General features: G+C 38.7%; 1 protein-coding gene across 1 annotated transcript in view; it reads right to left on the bottom strand.

The window, feature by feature from the left end:
• TRIO (trio Rho guanine nucleotide exchange factor) overlaps positions 1-23,222 on the bottom strand; it is a 261,531-nt gene that overhangs the window by 121,655 nt on the left and 116,654 nt on the right. The window contains exons 10-13 of the mRNA XM_074146261.1: positions 19,137-19,259; positions 13,093-13,284; positions 3,389-3,558; positions 2,269-2,443 (exon numbers count right to left, since the gene is read on the bottom strand). Of these exons, the coding sequence (XP_074002362.1) occupies positions 2,269-2,443; positions 3,389-3,558; positions 13,093-13,284; positions 19,137-19,259 (660 nt within the window). The remainder of the gene's footprint in view (positions 1-2,268; positions 2,444-3,388; positions 3,559-13,092; positions 13,285-19,136; positions 19,260-23,222) is intronic.

Below are 23,222 nucleotides of genomic sequence, written 5' to 3'. Positions count from 1 at the left end.
TCCAGAAAAACTGTCCTCACAGGATGCTCCCCTGAATGAACTGCCCCTACAGCCAAGTCTTAATTGACTGGGCCAGTCACACAAAATCTGGGACAAAGGAGGTCAAAGCAAGGTCTGCAAGTTTCTAGCTGGCATCTGGCTCCTCCTCACTATCATGTTACTTCAGCTGAGCTTCTGCTTTCAAACAACTGACCTGGAACTAGTCCCTGCATTTTCTTCCCGGAAGTTTCCGAACAGATGTCTGCCTTTAGGGAGAGGGAAAAGAGAAGCATGCTTTGCTGAGGAAGCAGAGAGAGGACGTGGTACTGAGACAGCAAAACAACATTTTGCTGAAGACACTCTGCAGCCAGGGTCATTTTGTTATCTGGAGGACTCTTTGGCAATCTTAAACAAGCATGACTTTTGTTTCCAAGCCATATAAACAAAATACACCAACTCTTTCAACTTGGTACTTGGCACTTTGCTTTATGTTTTATGTGCCAAAATGTAAAGCTTCAGAAAAAGCCAGACCTGTCAAGTTAGGATAGGCGGCTTTCCATTGCAAAATCCTATGGCCACCAAACAACATATACAGAAGTACTACTATCTATACAGATGCTATCCTGTACAGAAGGACTAGAACACACATGCAAAGCAGGGCACCTGCAACCAGCCTTCTGCTATTGTAGAATGCTGGTTTAGGTAACCTATAGCAGAGAGCAATCACCTTAATCATGAGCTTCACTCAAACCTTTAACATAATTCTTCCATTAATTATCTTGGTATATGCCTTGCCCCCCCATGGCTGCCATTTCCTCAATAGAAGTTTCTGAGAACATCACACAGACCCCATCAAGCACTGCAGATCCCTTCTGCAGAGACTGTAAAATTGCTGACAATAGATGAAAGGGGATACCTTCTATGTTCCTCCATATATACCAGTCATCCAACTAATTATTGCAATCACAATTCTGCCAAGCCTTTCCCTTGCATATTCAAGACAGCTACTCTAACATAATCCAAGTAGCAAGCTCCCTACAGACTAATTTCACCTCCTCAGTGTGAACTGCAAAATAGAGAACCTTCTCAGTCTTCCTTTACACCAGAGTTGTTATTAGTGTAGAGTGCACACTCTCACTTCCTCTATGAGCACAGATCAAGGAACTGTGTCTGCCTATTCCTGCATTGCTCCTAACAATGTGCTTAGCTAAACCAGACTTCAGCAATGATATCTAATCCTGATTTTAAGAAAAAACAAAAACAAAAACACCCACCCAAAACCTGAGAACCTATCACTTCTGCTGACTGCCTCTTTGTCCTTATACGAGTTGCACCTAACCAACAGTTGTAGCTTTTACTATGTATAAGCAAAGGGGTAAAATTATCAATGTAACTCCTGGTTTCCAGAGTCTCGAGATAAGCCGTATCTCAAACAGGATCATTTACCAATGGATAATCCTGAACCTTCCGAGGCACCAACTCAGTTTCAGTCACTGCGCACAGCGCTAGTGGTTTTACAGAAGTCATATGATCAACTTAGCTGAAGCTTTATAATGCAATTCTATTAACCTAAGCTCCATGTGGAGTTTCATGTCTGTTTGTATGCATGTCCCTGCACACAAACAGAAACTTTCCAACTGATAAGCTGTAACCCTCCTCCAAGATTTGCATAGTCTCAAAAATTCTTGAAGTTTTGCAGGGGTGTGGCACTATAACTGCTTTTGCATTATTTTCAGATGCGGAAGAGAATCTTATTTAAAAAAAACAAAAACCAGACAGCCCATACAACATCCCTGAAGATTAGGACAGAATTCCAAACACCACTTGTAGCTGTCAACTGAAAAAAGACTGCTGAATTGGAAAAGAAAGAGAAGAGGGGTGTTACTACAAAGCAAATCGCTCACAAGCATCGTCTTGTACAAACCCTCTGCAGTTTAGAAGGTTTGTAATAAATCATCTTGCAAGTCTTATTCATATTAGCTGTAAGCACATGAGTTGTATTAAGGTAGGTTGATATTCAAACCAAACTTACCAGTTGCTTCATCTGGTACACTATGATTCTATACAAGGCACTGGGATGCCAATCAGAGCTGGAGTTAATATCAAAAAGCTCAGCTCTGCACTCTCCTGACACTTTCACATACAAGACAAAAGCCTTAGTTCAGGTAAGAACTAAGTCTATCAGTCGTTTGAACCACATGCCAGTGCAATCACACAACCATCTCAGCACAAAAGTTCCTACACAAGAGGAGAAGTAAGCGCAGTGCAACTCCAAGAGCAGACACTCACATCTATTGCATCTCTTTCAAATATGCGGAGCTGCAGAAAAAGCTCAAGCTTGATCTTGCGTTCTTGAAAAAGCTCCTCCATCTGAGACTGGGCCTCATCCAGCTGCTGCAGCACGGTCTCTATATGGTTGATCGAGCTGTTATGGGGGGTCTTGTTACTAGAAATGGCAGAATCCCTATTTAAAGCAGAGAGAGGAGGAAGAGGGGAGAAAAAAAAAAGAAAAAAGAAAAAATGTATTATTAGAAAAAAAAACAACCAACATATAATTTGGATGCTATACATGACCACAAAATTTAAGACTGTTTCAGATAAGGTCAGTGCAAGTCATATTACATGAAAGCTAAGTCTGTACATCTTCATTAATAGAAGTCCAAATTATGTTTTAGTACCTGAAAAAGCATCAGAAAATTAGATTACTTTCATTTTTTGACTAATTCAACATTTAAGGACATTCTGCTTAAAAGAATAATAAAATTTAAAACCAGAGACAAACCCTTCTATTGTGAAAAGGAAGTGGCATATGATACCTACTTACTTTACTGAACCTTCCAGGCAGGGGAAAAAAAAAAATCAAAATTAGATAATAATAAAAAAAATTGCTTAATCTTTTACTTTAGTACAGAATCTGCAAATTCAGATACGATAATATCAGCTTTTCTAGCAACGGGGACATGTACCAGTGCAGCCAGGGCCCAAATTTATTTAGATTATTACTGAATGAAATGGACTGCAACTTAATGGTCTTTACTGCAATGAAGTTACTTATCAGTCTGCAAAACAATTTCAAGTGTCTCTTTATAAAAAGGTTGCTGCTTAGAACTCAAAACGCTGTGGAGCTCTGCACGTCAAACTACAAAGACATATAATTGCTCCTATCACAAAGGTAGCTTAAGTAAACAAAACCTCCTTCTTGTGGAGGTCGTGTTTATAAGCTGAGCTTCCTGTAAACAGAGGGTTAGAGACCATCAGTACAGCATTAAACATCATTGTAGTCCTAACATTTACGAGTTTTATTTATAGGTCATATCTGGTAGTTATCATCTCTACCCTCAAAATAGAAAGAGCTTCACAGAATATCAGACATACACAACGAGAAATTTTAATGAAAAAATCATTTTACCTTAGTTGCTGAATAAGATCTTCACCTTCTTTTATGACATTGACTGTAACCTGCAGAGTTGTCTGTTGCTGTTGACCAAAACGTTTAATCAGGTCTTGGACAGCCTCCACAGACTCAGCATAGACATCATCAAGCAGTTCTTTCTGTAGCTCTTCAAGCCATGTCCACAGCTAAAGGAGAGGGGAGAAAAGAAAAAAAAAATAAGCCCCAGAATTATGCAGTCACTATTCCACATCAATGTCCCTGGACAACAGAAAACAGACTGAGGTGGGGAGGAGAAACAGGATTTGCTTCTCTTCACAGAAAAATGCTGCCTTTAATTTCATAAAAACAAGCCTTTGTTTCAAATAAGGTTTTTGCTTCTTGGAAATACCAGGAAAGCTTTACCCATGTTGCTAAGTCACCCTTTCTTTTCCATTTTCCTTCTACAGTACTGAGTGTATCCGACTGAGCAGCACAGAGTTCATAGCGAGAATCCCATCTGCAGCTCTGTGCGAGAGTCCCCGGGAGGGAAATGCTATGGTAACGCTCCCTGAGAGAAGGGAGGAAGGAAGGAAGGAAGGGAGATGTATTGTAGCCACCATCAAATTTACACTGCCAGGCTGACACACGCACACAGATAACACTTTTCAGTGGCCTTCAAAAAAAACAAAAAAAGAAAAAGAGAAGAGCATTTCAGAAAACAAAATACAGAGATAAATCAGATGTGAGAAGTTATTTTTCTGTCATGATGTCTACAGCTATGGTGTTTACCCTCTTGATTTCAATTTCACACTATTAGAACAAAAATCATTTTAAGTAATTCCACCAGTTAATTCAGCATTTTCCCCCTTACTTAACATGCATGCATCCCTGTTCAGAACTGCCCACGTACTGCAGCTTATGGAAAATTCCCTAGGCATATGCTGGCTAGGTATCGCTACTGGTCACCTGAACCCTACTGTGGGCTTTTCTACAATTTTATGAGGCAAGCTCTTGCATCCAAAGCTCTCTGTGAAAATTATTCATCAACAAACCAGCAGCCATCTATTGTGCAACTGATAAAAACACTATTTGAAGAGCGGGAGCAGGGCTGAGTCCTGCAACACCCCTCCTGTGAGCAGCACTAACTGCACAACGAAACGGCTGCTCGCACAGGAAGCGTTCAAACGGGGGCCCTCCTATTTTACCATCACACCCCAAACCCTGTGATTCCAGGAACAAGGATTAGAGTTTGGGCTTTATCCTGAAAGAATAACTCTGTTCTGCTTGAAAGTATTAAGATTTTTTGACTAAATTTTAATCTCTGCTTTTCTACATTTGAGAGGTACAAACAGGCTTTATTAACTTTGAACACAACTGAAAGGTTAACATAGTTAAAATACAGACAGTAAGCAAACTGATTTAATCTAAAAAGACACAAAACCAAACGTTTTATTTCTTTGCTTAACATTTTCTACAGAAATACCCGTTTCATACTGCTGTTTCTATAATGTTCTGATCATAAAGGCTTCCTAACTAGCAATGGAGCTACATTAAAATAGAAAATTCAAGGAAGGATTCTAGATCTTGATTAATTGGTTCCTTTGAAGCTTTATTTTAAAACCAAATGCTAGTTTTTATATCTTAGAGCCTTACATGCCTCCTGTGGTAGGTTTTGAGTTAACCAAGCTACTGGCTAAATTCTCACAAATTGTAAAGAATTAATGACATTTAACCAGACTCTCTTCTACAAATCTACCACTCTCCTTCCCCCCCCCCAGTGGAACTGCCTATTCATACACACTGTGTTATTCTGACTACTCATAAGCTTCAAAGACAATGCCTGTCGCACATTTGAATGCAACTCCAGAGTTGTAAACACCACAAGCTGAAGCCACAGCAGTCATCTTATTAAAAGGAGCACAAATCAATAGAACTTAGCAAGTGGGTCAAAAGCACTTGTCAACATTCATTCCAGTATAACCAAACACAGCATCCAGTATCTTTTTTTCTCCAAGTGCATACTTAGGAATGCAAATTTCACTTCCAGACAAAGAAACCTATGAGGAAGATGCCTGACAATACAACCTGAAAACTTCACTCAGGTTTCAATGGCCAGAGGACATGTTTTTATTCCCCTCTTAGGAGATTATGTGTGAACAGTAATAGTGGGGCACCATGTTAGAGACCTTCCAAGTGAGCTGGTGCGTACACACAACCAGTGCAGCTTGCAACTGTCCAAATACATTCATTTGAGAGTAAGACTTTGTCGTTGTCTGCAGATCTCATGTGTTCGATGCCAGCTGGAAGACCTCTACACTCCATGCTTACTGAACTGTCTATAAAAGGCCCGATATTCAGAGACGTTTATCGCAGACAAACTGGGATTAAAAACACTTTGAGTCTCTTGGACTGTATCAATTTTGCCCCTTAGCTCCCTTTTGCAGCTGGGTTGTCAGACCTGTACAAGGGACACCTCACCTCTGCATTTTGTATTCTTCACATACACTTCAGCCACTTCTATAATTGGGTGGAGACGACCTGGCAGGAGCAATGAAACTTATAAGCATTGGGCTGGTGATGTACCGTGGATGCGAATACTTCTCTTAAAGCTCACCCTAGATGCTGGAGACCAAGCCAGCACAGAACAAGCAGACCTTTCCCTCTGCATAGCCAGTTCAAAGCAACACCACTTGCCTAGAGCAGAAAGACATAGGCACTGGCAGAAGAAAATGTTATGCCGACTGGCTTAGTGTCTGGTCAGTACAGCACGACTGTAAGCGTGTTATCTTGCCTCCCAGGCACCAAAGGGCTCAAAAATACATTGCATTTGCCTAGTTCATTAGCAGAATTGCCCACTGCTTGGGAAGGAAAACGTTTTACAGATGTGGAGAAAGAGAAGGAGAGTAATTAGTATGCATTACTTGCCTAGCTGTGACTCATATGCTGTTGAAAATGGAACAAGTTAAGCCATTTCTGAAGTGACTAAACAGCTCTGTGACACTTCCACAGCAAAAGTTACTCTAATACATGACCAAATAAGCTTTTTACACTCTTCCATCAAGTTAGTTTCTGACAAACAGCTTCCCCTCAAAATAATCTTGATGTTTATACACAACAGTTAGAATAGAGCCACCAGAGATGAACAAAACTGTCAGGTTATTAAAGCTGGATAGAAATTAACTCAATTTACCAAGAGGAGCTTAATTCATAATGGGTGGCAATAGCCAGCTGGCTTGTACACAGCTTCAAAACTGGAATGAGCACTAGATATACTGGAAATTATGTAAATTACCTTGGTTTTGGATACAAAACTAAGGATGAAGACAGTACAAAGTTGCGCAGAAAAGACAACAGGAAGCAAAGAGTTTACAGTGGGGGTGCACAGAGACTTACCCATACATGTTCAGCAGTGCAGAACTACAGATTTTATAGTGCAATGGTTTTCTGAGGTAACGCATTATTCCATAAAAGAGAGAAAGAGAGCTTGGCAAGAAAAATCCAGTGGGGAAAAAAAATACTAACAAACTGGTCATTAAAAAACTATTAACTTTCTCTGGGTATGAACTTTTAAGCAACTTCCAGGCATGTTGTTTTTTTTTTTTTTAATATTTTCTGTTAAAGAAACAGCATGGAGATCCCTAAACAAACCATCGAGTCCTATGACCTCAGTAAGAACTTTATCCAGCAGCAAGACGGCTCTAACATACAGTGAAAAAACTGTATAAATAACTCAATCCATTCACAGAAAGAGGCTCTTCTGCTCTTTTCATCTGCTCTTCACATCTTATCAGAATTAAAATTGGAGAGGGAAATCAAATTCTGAATCCCTAACAGGCAAATGTTTCACCCAGCAGATTTTTTTTCTTGATCTAAATATAGCACAGACCAAGAAACATCTGCTTGAATGAGCCTGCATCCTGTGCTACCTCTTTCCTAAGTTCTTGGGAGCATGCCATTAGTCACTGAGATAGTATTATTTTAATTGTCCGCAACATCCTGGAAGTTTCAGTGTTTCCATCATGGGCCTCTATCCATTTAAATCCCATCCCTGCGATCTCCTGAAAGACTGCAGCTAATTAAGATCTTACTGTATTTTGCTGAATATAACCAGAGAACAATTATTTTTGAGTAAATACTTTCCCAAGTGCACAGATTTATTTTATTAGGGTAAAATATCCATCACACTCTTTCACAATTTATTTTCTTTTTCATTTTTATAATAATGGCTTTTGGATATGCAGTCAGCCTTGTCAGCAGACTAACACAAATAAAGGCACACAGTTTCTGCATGTAAAAAGTGCCAATTCCTCTTTCTGCTCCTGCCCCCCAGCATAGTGTTGCAGTACGTGTATTACCACAGGCACTGTTGTTGATGGAGCTCTTATTTGTACAGGGCCAAATGTTGCAATAGTATTCCCTAATAAGTATACCTGGGCATAGAAAGGGGCTGATGTGTGTGTCTGTCTGTAAGCTTTGGCTTTCAGGACATGCAGTGGACAAAGACGGCATCTTTTTAAAAACTAAAACCATTAAAGTGTTAAACCCCCTGAAGTTTGTCTTCCACAGTCTTTCAGTGACATTTAAGATATTAAAATGCATGCATATTTTTTGAAAATTGTCTTTAAAAATGTCAAATAACCCTACCTATTCCACAGTTATAATGGAATCAATTTCCTATTCAGAATAAATTCATCCTTGAAGCAAAACCAAGTTTGTCACATCTTCCTAAAACTACATCAACCACTACTACTACCTGTTAGCATTTGTCCTATTTCTTAACAAGAAAAAAGTGCCTATACCATAGCTTTACACAATTTAAAGGTCTATTTCTGCCCCACTTCTCTCAAGCACTTAGTGCTATTTCAATAATGCTTGGACTTAAATTTGGTCCGTTTTTTCAAGCAAAGTAGACACCAATATTGAAATGAGAGGAAATCTGTGCTGGGTAATGGGATTTCAGTCCTACCAAACCAGTAAACCACAATACACTTTAGTGTGATGCCACTGAATGCTTCTCTTATTTCAGATTTAAAAACTGTCCTCCTCAACTCTGAAATTCAAGATGCTGGGTATATCAAAGTATTGACCAGAGACTGCACTTCATCTGTTTTGCCAGACCCGTCACATTTCGGATTGCTGTGCTATAATGACACAACAGAAATACTAGAGATACACAAAACCCCGAAGGAGACAGCAACCTTATTACAACATCCACGTTCAACCTGTAGACCACCAGCACAGGAGACTCAAATACTCAGGGGTGGCAGGCAACCAGAAGAGCAGGTTTGTCACCTCAGGGTCCACCTAGGATGAAATGAATGACAGGCTGCACGGATGGACACCCTTCCTTACTGGATAATGCAAAGGAGGGCATATTTCTGGCAGTGAGTTGTGAGACAAAGTGAGACCATTATCTACAAGCTTTTTGGAATCAAATACACATCTCATAAGTAGATGTGAATGAATGGGCAGCATTACAGCCAGACCAAGGCCTCCAATGCACTGGCACACTCAAAATGATGCCACCTTCCTTTAACAGCTTGCACAGACTACTGTTTCAATAATTCTGTTCAGGAACAGTGAGGTTTTGTATTTTAAATCTTAGCCAATTCCACTTCCTTTTTCTTTGTTTCAACCTCAGTCTATTCTAGTGTAAAGTTTAGTTTGAGTAAGACAAGAAAAAAAAGAGACATCTAGTAACACCATTAAGCATATTGTGTATACATAAAAAGCGCTCTGAGCTATTTTATAATCAACTTGTCAGGATACACACACAAGGTTATATGCGAAAAGCCAACAGGCTCTTAAGAGATCATCCTCTTCCATGTACAGTCTGATCTGTATTCCCACACTTGATTCCAGTTAGGAAAAATATCTGTTGCTCTACTTTGGCACTACTACAAACACCTGGCTTGGCCAGGATTTCAGTCTTCCCACTCATACATGCTGAGGGAGCCATTTCGGAGAGAGCGTGTATGCATGTGTGTCTGTATGTATGTGTATGGAAGAATTTGAATTCACACCAAAATCCTGTTCATCTCTACTTGATGACAGATTTCACAGCAAAGACTACCATGACTCTTGCTCCTATGTTTTGCTCACAAACTTTTATGATAACTGTTTATTTAGGAAACATATCTTTTATCTGTGCAATTTTTTTCTCACCTTGTCCTTCCCCATATTATTAAATGTCAAAAGACACAAAAGCCATAAGGGATTCACTGTCTTGCAAAGATCAACAGTTTCAGACATTCAGTTGTTTTTTATCCATCCTCAGGTTGGGAACCTGCCTGGACACGGTACTTTCAATGCAGAGACTATGATAAGGATATTTATGGTTCCAAACACTTTTAAAGCTCGTCAGTGTACAGCTTAACTTCAGTACATCGCTCACTGAAAAATCTGGCGTATAGATTGAAATTTCTCACTGTTTGCATGGGAGCTAAAAGCCAATATTCACAACCTTACAAACTTAAAACTAGTAATAACAGCATGGCAATAACATACATAGCAAGCAACTGATTCTCCTGGATCACCATTAAGCAAAATGAATAATAGCGATACCATTACATCATATTTTTGTCTTCCCTGAATACATCCTTTCTTTCCCCAGTGAAAAATGTGGTCTATTGAGGTTAGTCTACAAGGAGTCTGAGAACTTCTGTGTTATTTTGTGACGTTTTTAAGCCACAGGGAGCTAAGTGGGAGCTCTACCAGCTTGCAACCACCTGGCTACAGAACTTCTGGAACTGTTAAAGGCAACCAGCATTTCCAATGTGCATCGGAATGGGCTACTGCACCCAAACTACATACAGCTGCTTTGTGCACAGGTAGAGCAAGAGTTTGTTACTTCCAGAATGTGTCAAGTTGATCTATTGCTTCTGTGGCAAGTACACCACTTCTGAAAGTGGAAACTGTGCTGATCTACTAAATGTGAAGAGAGTAACAGTGCTATGCAGACACTACAGGGCTGATGCTTCCCATGGAAGCTGGGAAAAGTTGCAAGCAGATTGTGTGTCAAGTACAAAGGTTATGTAAAGCTACAAGGGAGCAGTAGTATTGGAATGGTCTCATCCAGATGAGGAGCATTCATTCAACATGAAGTATTTCTGGGGAAAAGAATAAAACTTAACAAAACATTCTACTTCAACAATCAAGGGATTGGATAGATATTGGAGCCAGACTTCAAAGCCTCAAAGCAGCCAACAACTCTTATTTCCAGCTTTTCTCAGCTCTGTGGCTCCATCCTGTCACACACAAACAGTTTTTTTTCTTCATATTTTTTAGACCAGGAAAACACAAAAAAGATTCAAGAAACAAAATTCACCTTGAATACTTGAAAGGCAAAATGCGTTAGTGGCATTTATTTTGATTTGTTTGTTTTGTGTCTTTTTTGGTTTGTTGGTTTTGTTTTTGTTTTTGTTTTTTTTTTAAAACTGAAGCATCTCTTTCCAGTTCAAAAACTAGCATATTATCCTACTACTCGAACTCCTCTTCTCACTAGCTAAGTGTGCCCATGAATTTCTTCACTCCATCATACAGCAGAAAGGTTATGTGCTTACAGGTATGCACTAATTTATTCAGCAATTTCCCACATCCTGCAGGAGAAATGCAATTCTCCTGCCAACAAAGCATGGATGACTTTCATGTTTAGGGCATTTTAATCTTCCATCTGCTTTGTGATGCCTTCTCAGCACTCCACACACGTTTGATAACAAACAACATGCTGTTGAAAATAGATCAGAATACAGAAAGGACAAGACAGCTTTTAGCTTGCTATTTCTTTGCACCTTAACTAAAAGACTAGTCTACTAAGTATGAACCACCTGCCTCACTCTCTCATCTGTATTTTTAGGTAGAATGAAAACAAATTAAAAGATAGGCTTGCTTATTTATATAAGTGATCTTTTTAATTTTCATTGCTTTATTAGGTATAAAGGTCAGCCACATGACAAAAACAAAAAAATCAATGTGTACATCAGCCACAGTACCTTTCCCCCAAAGTCCAGGCTGCAAAGAGGCTGCCATAGTAACAGCTGTGTGCACTTACAGGATCACTACAATATCCATTTTCCCAAAGAAATAAATCAAGATACAGAATATCTTTATTTTTTTCCCCCAATAAGACATTATTATCTAGGGGAGCAGTGGCAACATTCCAGCACATCTGGATCAGCCTCCCAGAATTACTCAACAGTGACTCACAGATCAGTCTGCCTTTCGGTTTTTGGATTTTTTTTTTAAGCCCTTTCCTTGCAAATCCTTTTACGGTCTCTGTCTTTCATCACTACAATCAACTGTATCCATTTAAATACCCTTGCAGCTGCTCTTCTTGATGCTAAGAAAAACAGGTAATGAAGAAATCTATAGAAGCAATGAGCATATTCCAGCAGCACACTGCTTCTGTACTTCCCTATAGGTAATGGAACAGCACTATGTGCTTGAGAGAAGTGAAACAAAAAAGGTTGCACCCTAAAAATAGCTTACAATACAGCACTTTTGTTTTATTTAAACAAGCAGAGTCCCAGGAGAATACCAGCAAGGAAGCATCTAACAGAAAACTGATGGGGGAGCTATGCACTCATGTCTAGAGGTAAAAAGTAATTCAATCCTGGGCTCCTGCAAAGACCAACTGCCTTGAGTGTTTGCTTCAAGTGCAAAGCAGATGTTTCACATACAAAAACCTCCCACCCTTATCCTCTACAAGGTTTTGCTGAAGAAGCTACTTTGAATACTGTACTTCCCCACTGAACAGACCACGTCTCAGGCTAGGGTGAAGGGAAGGAAGATACACTCTGACATGCTGTGATCCACAAGCCTTTCATACATATTTTCACCTTGTTTGAGCAGTGAGAAGATATAACAAGAGCTCTAAGCAGAAAACAAGTAATCTACAGTTGTCAAAATCTGCCACTACCTTTAACCAAAACCCTTTAACTGATGTCCTTATATTCTTGCTCTAGCCTATTCCACCCTCTCCCATGAGCTTATAAATTTGTACGATCTGTGTTCTGAATCAGAGCAGAAAACTGATCTGTCTGAAAACGAAGTGGGTTTGGCTCCATTTTCTTTTTCCTGGTGTATCGGTTGAACCTTTGAAAGAGACTAAAAATTGCAAACACGAGGCAAACCATTGTCATTATCGGATAAGCTCTTTAGGTTATTAAGAACTATCAATATATAAGATCAAACTGCAATGTGTAAAGCAGAGAATGGAAACAAAGTCCTTCTGGGCAGCAGGGTTGCCTTAAGTAGCTTTGTGCTTCTGACACGCATTTCAGTCTCCTGAACCGTGTCAGTCTAACCATGTGTCTGACAACTCAGTTAACTGCACTGGAGAGCTGGTTGGATTAAAAAAACCCCACAAACCACCAAACAAAAGTGCACAGTATCTCCCCCTTCCCTCACAATGTGAAATGCTGTCTTTTAGCTGTATCAGTTCCCTGACCTGACCCTCCCCCTTTCCCCATGACTGAACAAGGATGTGTACTTGTACAACAAAGGAGGTAGAAGCTGCTTGTAAAAGTAAGAAAATAAAATGAAATTAAAAAATAAATAGATCCATAAACAAAACAACCACCCTACATCAGCCTCCAATCTGCAGTGAATTACAAACCAAAACTCATCGTACAATAGGGGTTTCATGACTTCCTATGGTAAGGTTCTAACAATGAAAGTAACATTAGACAGTATCAGTTTTAAGGCTTAAAGTTATGACCACAACTTAGCAGCTGTTTTACCTCTTTAACATGAGTGTGAAAGGACACAGACATGTCCAGCAGGATCTTGCGTTGCTCCACACGCCTAACAAAATCCTGTATCCGGTCTTCGAGCTGATGGGCAGCTTGATAAATTTCCTCTGGGTCACACTCCCCAGTTTGAGCGAGCTGTTCAGCTGCTTCTAGGAGCTTATCTGCGTTGGTATACGTGTTCTGTAGAGAAACAGTAATCTGTAAGTTAGTTTACAGGATTAAATGAAAGAAAATTCAGTCAGTATATTTTAAAGTCACTCCACTAATGAAAACAAAAGGACAAAAAGGCCCTTGGAATGTATTTTTCTTTCTTCATTCTTTAAAGGTAGTAGAATATAATCTTATGAAAGATTTTATTGTATTTCTAGATACTTTTTGATTTAATTGTGAATAAATTAATTCCTTTGCTCTTTATTTATGTCTACTCAAACGTCTCCTCGATCTGGAACTTGGGAGCCTATTCATTCTTCCTTAGAATTAGTATTTTATATTCACAACTAGAATAAAAATCAGCCTAAACATCTAATTACTTGCAAACTGGACTGTTTCAATACTGGACAATAACCTGATGTGCTGAGTGTGCTATGGTCCAGAGAGAACAGAGTTGTTTAACAACTCTTAAAGCTTAGAACTTGCAGCCTGCATCTATATCTTTCTCATTACTTCAAAAAAGGTCTGATTCCAAACACTTGCTATAATTTGGGTGCTCTTTTTGAGCCTAACCTTGGAGTTTTGTGCCTTAGAATGGTTCTTAAAATGGACTCATCAAGAAAGTATAGAAGGATGTTAACTTTAACCCCTGGAGAAAACAGATTGAAGCCAAGTCTACACTAAAGAAGCTTTGCTTATGTAACCACATCAGGTCCCCTGACAAGTTCGCACCACAGACTATAAAAAAATAATTCTTGACAATATAAACTACACCTTTCACATTTCCCTTCTGCCCTTCCACCTTCTCCCAACCTCAATTGTATCAGGTAAAAACACTGCTTGCCAAGATAAATTAGGCCTATGCAAGCATGCTTTTCTTTGCCATAAATATAGTATCACACCTCTAATTAACATCATAATATCCACAATACTTAAATCCAAGCCCAGCCCTAAAACTCAACTAAGGAGCAAGAAATAAGAGCTCTCCTCCAGGGTCTCAGGTAAATTAGCAGGCAAGCGCAGGACAGATTATATGACTCTGTGCAGCTTTCATATATTGGGGGGGAGTTCCCCCTTCATTTATTATGATCTATATATGTAAGGAATTCAATCCATGCTGCTTCTTGATTTTGACTATGTGCATCTTAGCCCTTCCTTCACCTTCAGCTTTTCAAATACACAGAGAGGTAGAGAAATCCTCCCCAGCTTCCCCGGGAAAGACTCAAGAGACTAACATAAGCCTACCCTTTTGAGTGGGGAGAGTGCCAGTCAACGCTCCAGATCACTAGCTCAGGCCACATTGGCCCAGAACGCACTCTCATCTGTGCTTTAGTATTTTGAGTTCCACAGTCACAGCTCACACGTGTTCAAAGAGGCAAGGCTGAAGAGCCTTAAGGCACTCCTCAAACAACAACTACTTCATCAACCCAGAGCGCCACACCCAGCTGCAGATGGCTGAAATAGAAGCTCCCCCTTTTAATGAAAATTTTATCTCACATGCGTAGCATTGTTTATGAATTCCAGGAGTATCTTCCATGTAACACAGGCCCAGGCACATCAGACTTCTCTTTCTGTAAACTGGATGGTGAACTGCCTGTATACAACCTAGATGCTGCTTCAAAAGGGGTTGTGATTCTCAACCCTTAACAGCAGGCATATGCCTTATCGCTAAAATTTCTCTTCCAAGTAGAGCCGAAATATAATATAAATATTTATCTTAGTAGATAATAACTGTCCTTTGGAGTAGAAATCACAGCAAATAAGCATGCTGTACAAACTACTGCTTTTCCCAACTCTGCTTACTCCTAAACAATGCTTGGAGGAACAAAAGTAATAATGTGAAGATTTTGAAAATGTTGGTCCTAAGGGGCAGCTGCCACCAGTTAGAAAACAGAAGGTCAGGCAGAAAAGAGCAGGAGTTCTCCCTTGACGCAGCTTATGCCAGTTTCCTAAATCGATAAAGGAGCCTTCACGGTGACAAATTCAACAGAGTTTTGAAAGCGATTAACATTTCCTCAAAATATCTCCACTAGCACACCCTCCCCAAATCCCAGGGGGAAAGTATCAGCCTCGTAAGACCTTTAAGAAGTCCTCTAGTCCATCCCTCTGTGCCCCAAGGTGTGATCAACTATACTCAAGTCTGTAATAGGCATTCTTCTTCAAAATGCTGAAAACTCTCCATAATGGAGAGTTTACCACCTCCCCCAACAACACAGCCCATCGCTCTCCTAGTCTTCCTGTTGAGAAACCTTCTCAACCTGCTCTTCAGAAAAAACAAACACCATATTTTTAGAAAGCATATAAAGTGACACATCACAGAAAAGTCAAAGGTTAAATCTAAAAAACTAGTGCAGAAATGAGTACTATTTACAATAAATACAGAAGTGAGTGGAGGTATGGACTGAGTCATCCAAACTGAAAAACATTGCATGATGGAGGGGGAGAGACACACACGTGGATGGAAGGAGATTAACAGAGGTATACAAATCATTAAAGGCAGAGAAAATTAAGATAAATCACTCATTAAATACAGTGGATGCTATCAAGTTTAAGCATCAGACAACACACTTAAAATGAAAAAGCAAAAGTACTTTTCATCTAAAGTGCAATTAAGTTGCGTAACTGATTGCCACAGGATCTGGCATACATTCCAAGAGCATAAATGGCTTCAAAAGTAGCTGCTTATTTAAGGGAAGTGACTATTAAACACTGGTTCTGAGACATCCTTCAGTTTCAGACACCAAAAAGGCCCAGACAACTGGGAGGGTAAATGTAACTTTTTCAGGATACAGTCCCTTTTCTTCATGCATCTGGTGATAGCCACAAGATACTGTAAGACATGGACCTTTAGTTCGATGTATTACAGTCATTCATGGGTGAAGCTAAGAACCAGTTCAAATACATAACCTTTCTTTAAAACCTTAAAGGAGGTGGAAACTGGTGGCAGTAGGGAAATGATAGGTGTATCCAAACAAGGTTTGGAAGAATCTTTTTTGTGCATCTCTTGCACCATGAAGACTTAAGTTTTTTACTCAGATGCAGTCTGCACACGAAGAAAAGAACTTACCTGTGGAAAAGATCCCACTAATTAATTCTTGCCGTGCACCTTTCATGTTTTTTGAGCATAGACTACTGTCATAGACAATGATCACAGTTGAAACAGCAGAAGCTGACTTAGAATTTCTTACAAAAATATGTAGGGAAGTACAATCTTACTATTGATCTGCATCCAGTGCTTCTAAGCTAAAAAATCATGCCCATAAGTGAATCAGTTATGTCAAAATTTAGAATGTTGACACTTTGACAAAATGGGCTCATGGATACAAAGATGAACACGGGGAGAGGGGAAACAAGAAAGAAAAAAGGGTAAGTAGAAAGTGAACTGGACAGGCTTCACACTAAAAGAGCAACACAATTTTACAATAGTGAGTGCAAGCCAAAGTGTGTATGTGTACATGAATGTCAATACATCAGAATTTAGGGAGAATTATTAGTTGGCTGAGTTTTGACTATTTAGTGTTCCTGTAGTGGCAACAAAAATTGTCAAATAAAGAGAAAAAAGTGTTCATCTCACACAAATTTAAAAGTGAATAATTTGTGAGCCCACAGCCCATTGACTCGAACATCTTTTCTATTCAACACAGCTTATTTTAACATCTCTTTGAATGCTGCTGAGGAATTGGCATCTCATTCACATTAAAGAAGAATGACAAAGGAAGCAGAAGGGAAGAAAAAAGAAATAATAATTTTTGCTCCCCTCAAAATCAGGAGTTAGCCTTCAATCAGGAACATTTCAACATAAGTGCTGGCTCCCCACATTTGATAAAACATTCCCATGCCACTGACAGGTCACTTGACACTATTTCCTCTCAACTTCTGACTAGAGCTGACTGAAACCCCCTGATTGTGCCTAGGGTCCTGTTAAAAAAAAAAAAAAAAAAAAAAAAAACAAACCAACAAAAGGCAACAAAACAAAACAACCCCAAACGCAAAACACAACAAAGACCTGGACCAACCAGAAATGTAGGTAGAAAATAAATCAGCTGAAAGTTATTCATACTTTAAACAAGGACTGCAGATTGCTTATACTGGGACATAACCTTCCTTGTAACACCAATAACAGGAACGCCTTTTGGGGCCTGCTTACATTCAGTTTTAGAGCAAGTAAGAGGAACAACTCAAGGGTGTGCCTCTCTTGGCAGTTACTACACATTCAAGAGTTAGAGATGAAAAAAAATACTTATTAGATCATTTTGTCCATCCTTCTGTCTGTGGAAGATAGTCCCTGTAGTATATTTAAGTTCTTTGACCAGTCTAAGTTTTCAGTATCTCCAAAAATAGAAATTCCACCCATCCCCTAAAGAGATCACTTTAAAGTCTAGTAACATTCAGTTTTAGGAAGTTTTTGCTAAGTATTTGATTTACAATTTTCTACTTTAAAGTATAATCCAAATTAACAAGATGCTTTTACAGTTTACAAGTTTACAGTTTACAGTTAACAAGATGCTTTTATAGTTTACATTCCACTTACAGTTCTAGACACTTCATCTCCTTTGGTTAAACATTATTTTTTTCTTTGCTCAAATAACACAGTATTAAGTATGAGATCATTCAGGTTTTGTTAAGTGTCTTACAGAAATAGATTCTTGCTTGTCTGAACCAGGAAAATAAGTATTTCCACATGGAAAATATTACAGATAAAATGAAGTATTAGGCATGCATATGGAAAATCTAGCATGTATATATACAAAACTAACAATGCTTATTATTTTGGAAAATTTTATAGAAAAATCAACATTGAAGAAGCTTTCTGATGCTATTGCAAGTCCTCAGTCACTGGAGTGCTCTGAGACCATATTTACAATAAAATTTTATTAAGAGCTTAATCATCCATTAAACAGGCAATCTGTAAACACACTTCTGATGCATCTACCGTAAGTGTCACTGCTGAGCTCCTGCATGTCACTTCAGTCAAAACAGAAGACATTATTAGAAAGTTCTGAAGGACCACTGTATTAACCCTAACTTAATGAGATTTTTCTTGATGAATCTTAGAGATGTGTACTCTTACCAAGCATTAAGACTGGACAGACAGTGAATGTTACTAATGGGGAGGATTCTAGCCTTCAACTTCTCATGGGTTTTATTCACCTCACATCCTCTTTTCAAGTCTGGCACCCAAACCAACTACTTCTTGTTATGCTCCCTGTGTTCCTTAGTATCTCTATTTCTTCCAGCTTGACTCTCTTTTTATAGAAAAGTGTACTTAAGCTTTATCATCAGTTCTGCTTGAGGCTAAAACTAGAGTCTTTCTATGCAAAAAGCATTGGTATCAGTGATTCAGAATAGAAGGACATATACAAACTCAATTGTATTGAAAGAAAAAACCCAAAGCCAGATTGGCCGGTTTGCTGGCTCACTTGGTTTCTTAGGAGTCCCCTCATTCCCCCCATCAGAGACTGTTGTGAGGATTTGGGAGCTTCCCAAGTCAGGAAGCAGGGCTTTCAATTCATCTCCATCCTCTCATGAAGGCTGCATGAAAGTTAAAATCCTGGAATCCCATGGAATTAAGTTACTTTAAAAGGAGAGCTTTCATTCTTCTGCAACTCAACATTTTAAAGCAGGCTTTTGAAAATAATAATAAATAATAATAGCAGCAGCAGCTCTGTTGGGCTTCAAAGCTCCCACTCTCTGTAAGACTATGCAAGTTTGTCTTTTTCTTACTGAAGCTGGAACAAAAAGCAGACATGAAATAAAAGCTTGCAACAAAATAGTCCATTATTGGAACTGAATTTTTTGTAGTGGAGCCCTTCAGTGCCACAGCAGGAATTTTTCATATATTTCCACGACAAGTATACAGTCCTTTATGTGATTGTTTTTACCTGTGCAACCTCTTCAAAGTCTTCATGGCGTTTCTGCAAAGCTCTAGCCCGATGCAGGGATTTTCCCACTCCAGTATGTTTGCTAAGAAAAGCTTCTCCATGGTTTTCAATCCAATCCAACACCTGTGGCAGAGAAGAGAGACACACAAAAACTCTGAGTGGATGTACTGAGTGTTGCAACAAAGAGAAACTATTCAAGAAGCTAAGAAGCTGTAAAGGGACTACTTATAAGGAATTGTACTGTTGGATTAAAACACAGTATTGCCATTGAAGGACATTAATTACATCTCATTAACTTTTTTCAAGGCAATAACTAGCTCAAACTAGCTAAATTGTGTGATTTAAGATTATATGTTTATTTTGAAGCTTACCAAGGACGACCTCATTTCTACACATTCATCAATTTGACAGTAATCTGATCCAAGTAGCTAGACTCCTTGTGAGGGTCTCTCTGTAATCCAGTTATGCCTTCAGCTGACATTTTTCTGTAATGTAACACTAATGGAGTTTGCACATTCCCCAACAGTGCTGGTGAATAACACAGTGAAGTTTTATTTTAGATAAGAAGTCGCTTCTCCCACCAAATACTAAGTCAAGAAGAAAGATTCAGTAGTAGAATTTTTAACTAAGACAATAAAATTGAGTTTAAATCATTATGAGATGAACAACAATGTCTGCATTCAGAGCATATGAAGGATTTTGCCCCAGTTCTGAAGAAGCATCTCCTCAAAACATCAGATAAGACATAATCATGTATTGTAAGTTTTATAGCTGAAAAAGGGAGAAACAAAAGACATTAAGGACAGTAAAGCTTCTACCACAATGACTGGGTTGACAGCTTTATAAATAGTAAGGACTGTACATGTAATTAGTTCCTGCTAGTTAACACAAAGAATTACTGCACACATACTAAGTTTCTGATGAGTGAATGAACAAAAACATATGGTTTCTCTCTAAACTAATACATCTTAGCCATATCTTCATTCATTCATTAGCTAGCATGCACATGGCATGTAATTCTTTGGAAGATACTCAGGGACTTGAGAACGTGGTTCAGAATTAAAGACAACTGCACATAAATGCATATATGCAATTTTCCTAAGTCAGCTGACCATTTTTAGATAGTATTTATGTAGTGGTGTGGAACACTTTACCTAACATTTCTCTCCAATGTTCTTTTTTCTTTAAAACCTGAGTATTTTGTTTTGAATTAACCTGCCAGAAACCTTTATCTTCTCTCTACTTTTTTTTCCCCTTTTCCTCTACTGAAAGCATTTGATACTTACTGTAACTTAAAGAGGACTTTTCTTTTTTTGTGCTTCCAAACAGGCTTGAGAACCACTCCTGCACATCACTCACGGCTACATTCAATACACATGTAATCCCATACAAAACCATCAATGCTTGCTTTAGTGGACAAAATGAAGCCATCTGGTGTGATTTTCTCATTTATCTTGACTGCTACAATTTTTTCTGGTTTGCAAAACTGTTCTTACTGGACATCTTCAAAACAACAAACAATCCCATAACACCACATAATACAGCCATCTCAAATCACCAACACTTATGCAATGTTTGTTTTTCCTAGTAAGTATTGCCAAAAGAATATTATTGTGTTTTGGGCCAATGTATGTTTTCATTTGTTTCTTTCAAGGGAAAGAAAGTATTGATCAGAGAAGGTAGAGCGAGGAGCCAAACATGGCCTCAGTTATCTGTAAAGTTAATATTACCAGTGATTTTGACTAGTTTCAGGAGATTACTCTGCTTTTCTCATTATAAAAAGAGCTAAAAAGAGACATGTTTGGATGAGAGAATTAGATTGGACTCTGGAGACTACTAACAGTTATAAGCTAACAAATGAAATCAACAGCAAAATCGGTCCCAGAAAGCATGGGATGAAAAGCAGAAAGCAGCCCAGGGAGAATGACTTTTGCTCCAAACAATGCTCAGTAACTTCTCAAGAGAAGAAATGGTCATAGAAATCCAGTATATAGATCATGACAAAAACCAGTCAACTAGAGAACATGCTGCCTCTAAGTGAAATCAGTATGAATAAGTCTTATTAGCGCTCAGCCCTCTTACCTTGATTCTTAACAAAACTGAGTAAGCGCTCTTTATTCAGGATTTTCACAGCATGTAAAAGCAGAGTCAAAGTTAAGGTATGCTCTTACTTGTCAGTGACAGTTTTTGCACACTGCTTTGACCAAAGGACAATACCATTAGCTGGCATTGATATTAGCCACTTAGCACTCTTAATTGATATATTTTCTTCCTCTTCATGGAGAGGTTAAAAATTACAGAAAACATCATACCAACCCACTAAGGTCTCTTCTACTGATACTGAAAGCAAATGGAATTCACTCTGGTAGCTCAGTAATACATAAGAGTCTAAGAGGCTCAATACTTTTCAGGGAAAGAGTGAATATTATCCTCTCCTGCAGCAAGTTGCTTTAACGATGCAATTAAGCTAGAACTGCAGCCTCAGCAGAACCATCCTTATGCCCAATATAGGATCTAGAAAAATGCTTATTTTTCTAGCACCAATACTGACTATATGATAGAAGAAACTACTATGGGAAGCTAGCGCCACCTTGATAAATTCATTGCTCATGTAAAGTGAGGTAAAAAATGTGTGTTTGTATATGCCATTTGCAGAAATAAACAATCTTACCTTTTGCAGATTCAAGATGCTCATATTCACTAGTGTTTCCCACATTATTATCCAGTCCTTATCCCCCATCCCTTTACCTACTGTGCACACACTCACTTTTCTGATCTCCACCACTTACTTGGTGCTGACTTAACGTTCAGAAGGGTAAGATAGAAATCTCTGCATTTCTAATCTTCGGATAGTTAAAATGTGGAAAAACTCTCTCAAAAAAAAAATTTACACTGGAACCGCCTCCAAAAGCCACAAGGGAATCACGCGGTGAAATCAGTATTATTTTGATGCTGAGCAAGTAGCAGGCATTCTTGGCCCACCCTTCATTAGTCAAGGCGGAAAGAAGTGATTGTTACAACAGAAACTCAGATAGGGTCCTTGAGGCAAGCAGATGAATGAAAGAAGCAGCACATTGATCCAGAATGGACAGAGAAGACACCCACGGTCAGTGAAGACCTAATAAATGTATGTTTCGAAAAAAAATACTACAAGCATGTTTTACTAAGCTCCGGCTTGCAAACCATCAGTAGTGTTTTTTCAGGCCCCAAAACTTTCACCTCAGGAGTGTCAGCAGCATCACTCTACCAGAAACAACTCTACGTTCAATTTTGTCCTTTCATGGCCTAGCAGCACAAAACCCACGTTGCTATTGCGAGTCTGCTGTATTGCTTCCTATCAGAACTGTCAGAGCCAGCTCCCTTGCCTTCCTGAGGTGAAAGGCTTGGTAAGCTCGTTAATTCTTAAGATAAAATTATACTTTTGTTAACATTTTTCCACTAGAGGGGTTATAATCAACAATTGAGTGCAACAGCCAATGACGTGATTTTTTTTTGTTGTTTTTGTTTGGTTAGATTTTTTTGGTTTTATATGGGGTTTGTTATTTTTGTTATTGTTGTTTTTTAAATAAACATCCCCTTTTTTTGCGTTAACATAAGAACTAACCAGAAACTAGATGTTTCTCCTATCTAAGGTGAAACTCAGAATTCTGTTCAGTTTAAGACTGTCATGGGTTTTCACATATCAAATACCAGGTTTGCTGTAATTCTCATCTTATTTACTATTTTTAATATTTCATGTGCTACTTTCCTTACTACTTGCTCCAATAAATTAGCAGATGATTCTTCGTGTACACAGCTCACACCACAGTTTTTTTGTTGATTTGGAAAGCTCCCCTAGAAACACTTTCCCCATACAAGATGGAAGAAAAAAAACAACCAGTTTTCTAAAGTGGAAGTAACACGAAGTGCCAGCTGAAATCAGCCAATTCCCTCCTCCAACTCAGCTCTGTCACTCACTTAACACTTCCATGAACTGATTTATTTCATTAATCCAGCAGAAAATTATGCCAGCAGAGAGAAGGAAATCACAGACTCATGCTGAAGGACAGTTACAGATTCACTTACAATGCACTTGGTTGCTTGCCA

The sequence above is a fragment of the Numenius arquata genome, chromosome 4, assembly GCF_964106895.1.
Source record: "Numenius arquata chromosome 4, bNumArq3.hap1.1, whole genome shotgun sequence".
Lineage (NCBI taxonomy): Eukaryota > Metazoa > Chordata > Aves > Charadriiformes > Scolopacidae > Numenius > Numenius arquata.
This window is presented reverse-complemented; position numbering and strand designations above follow the sequence as displayed.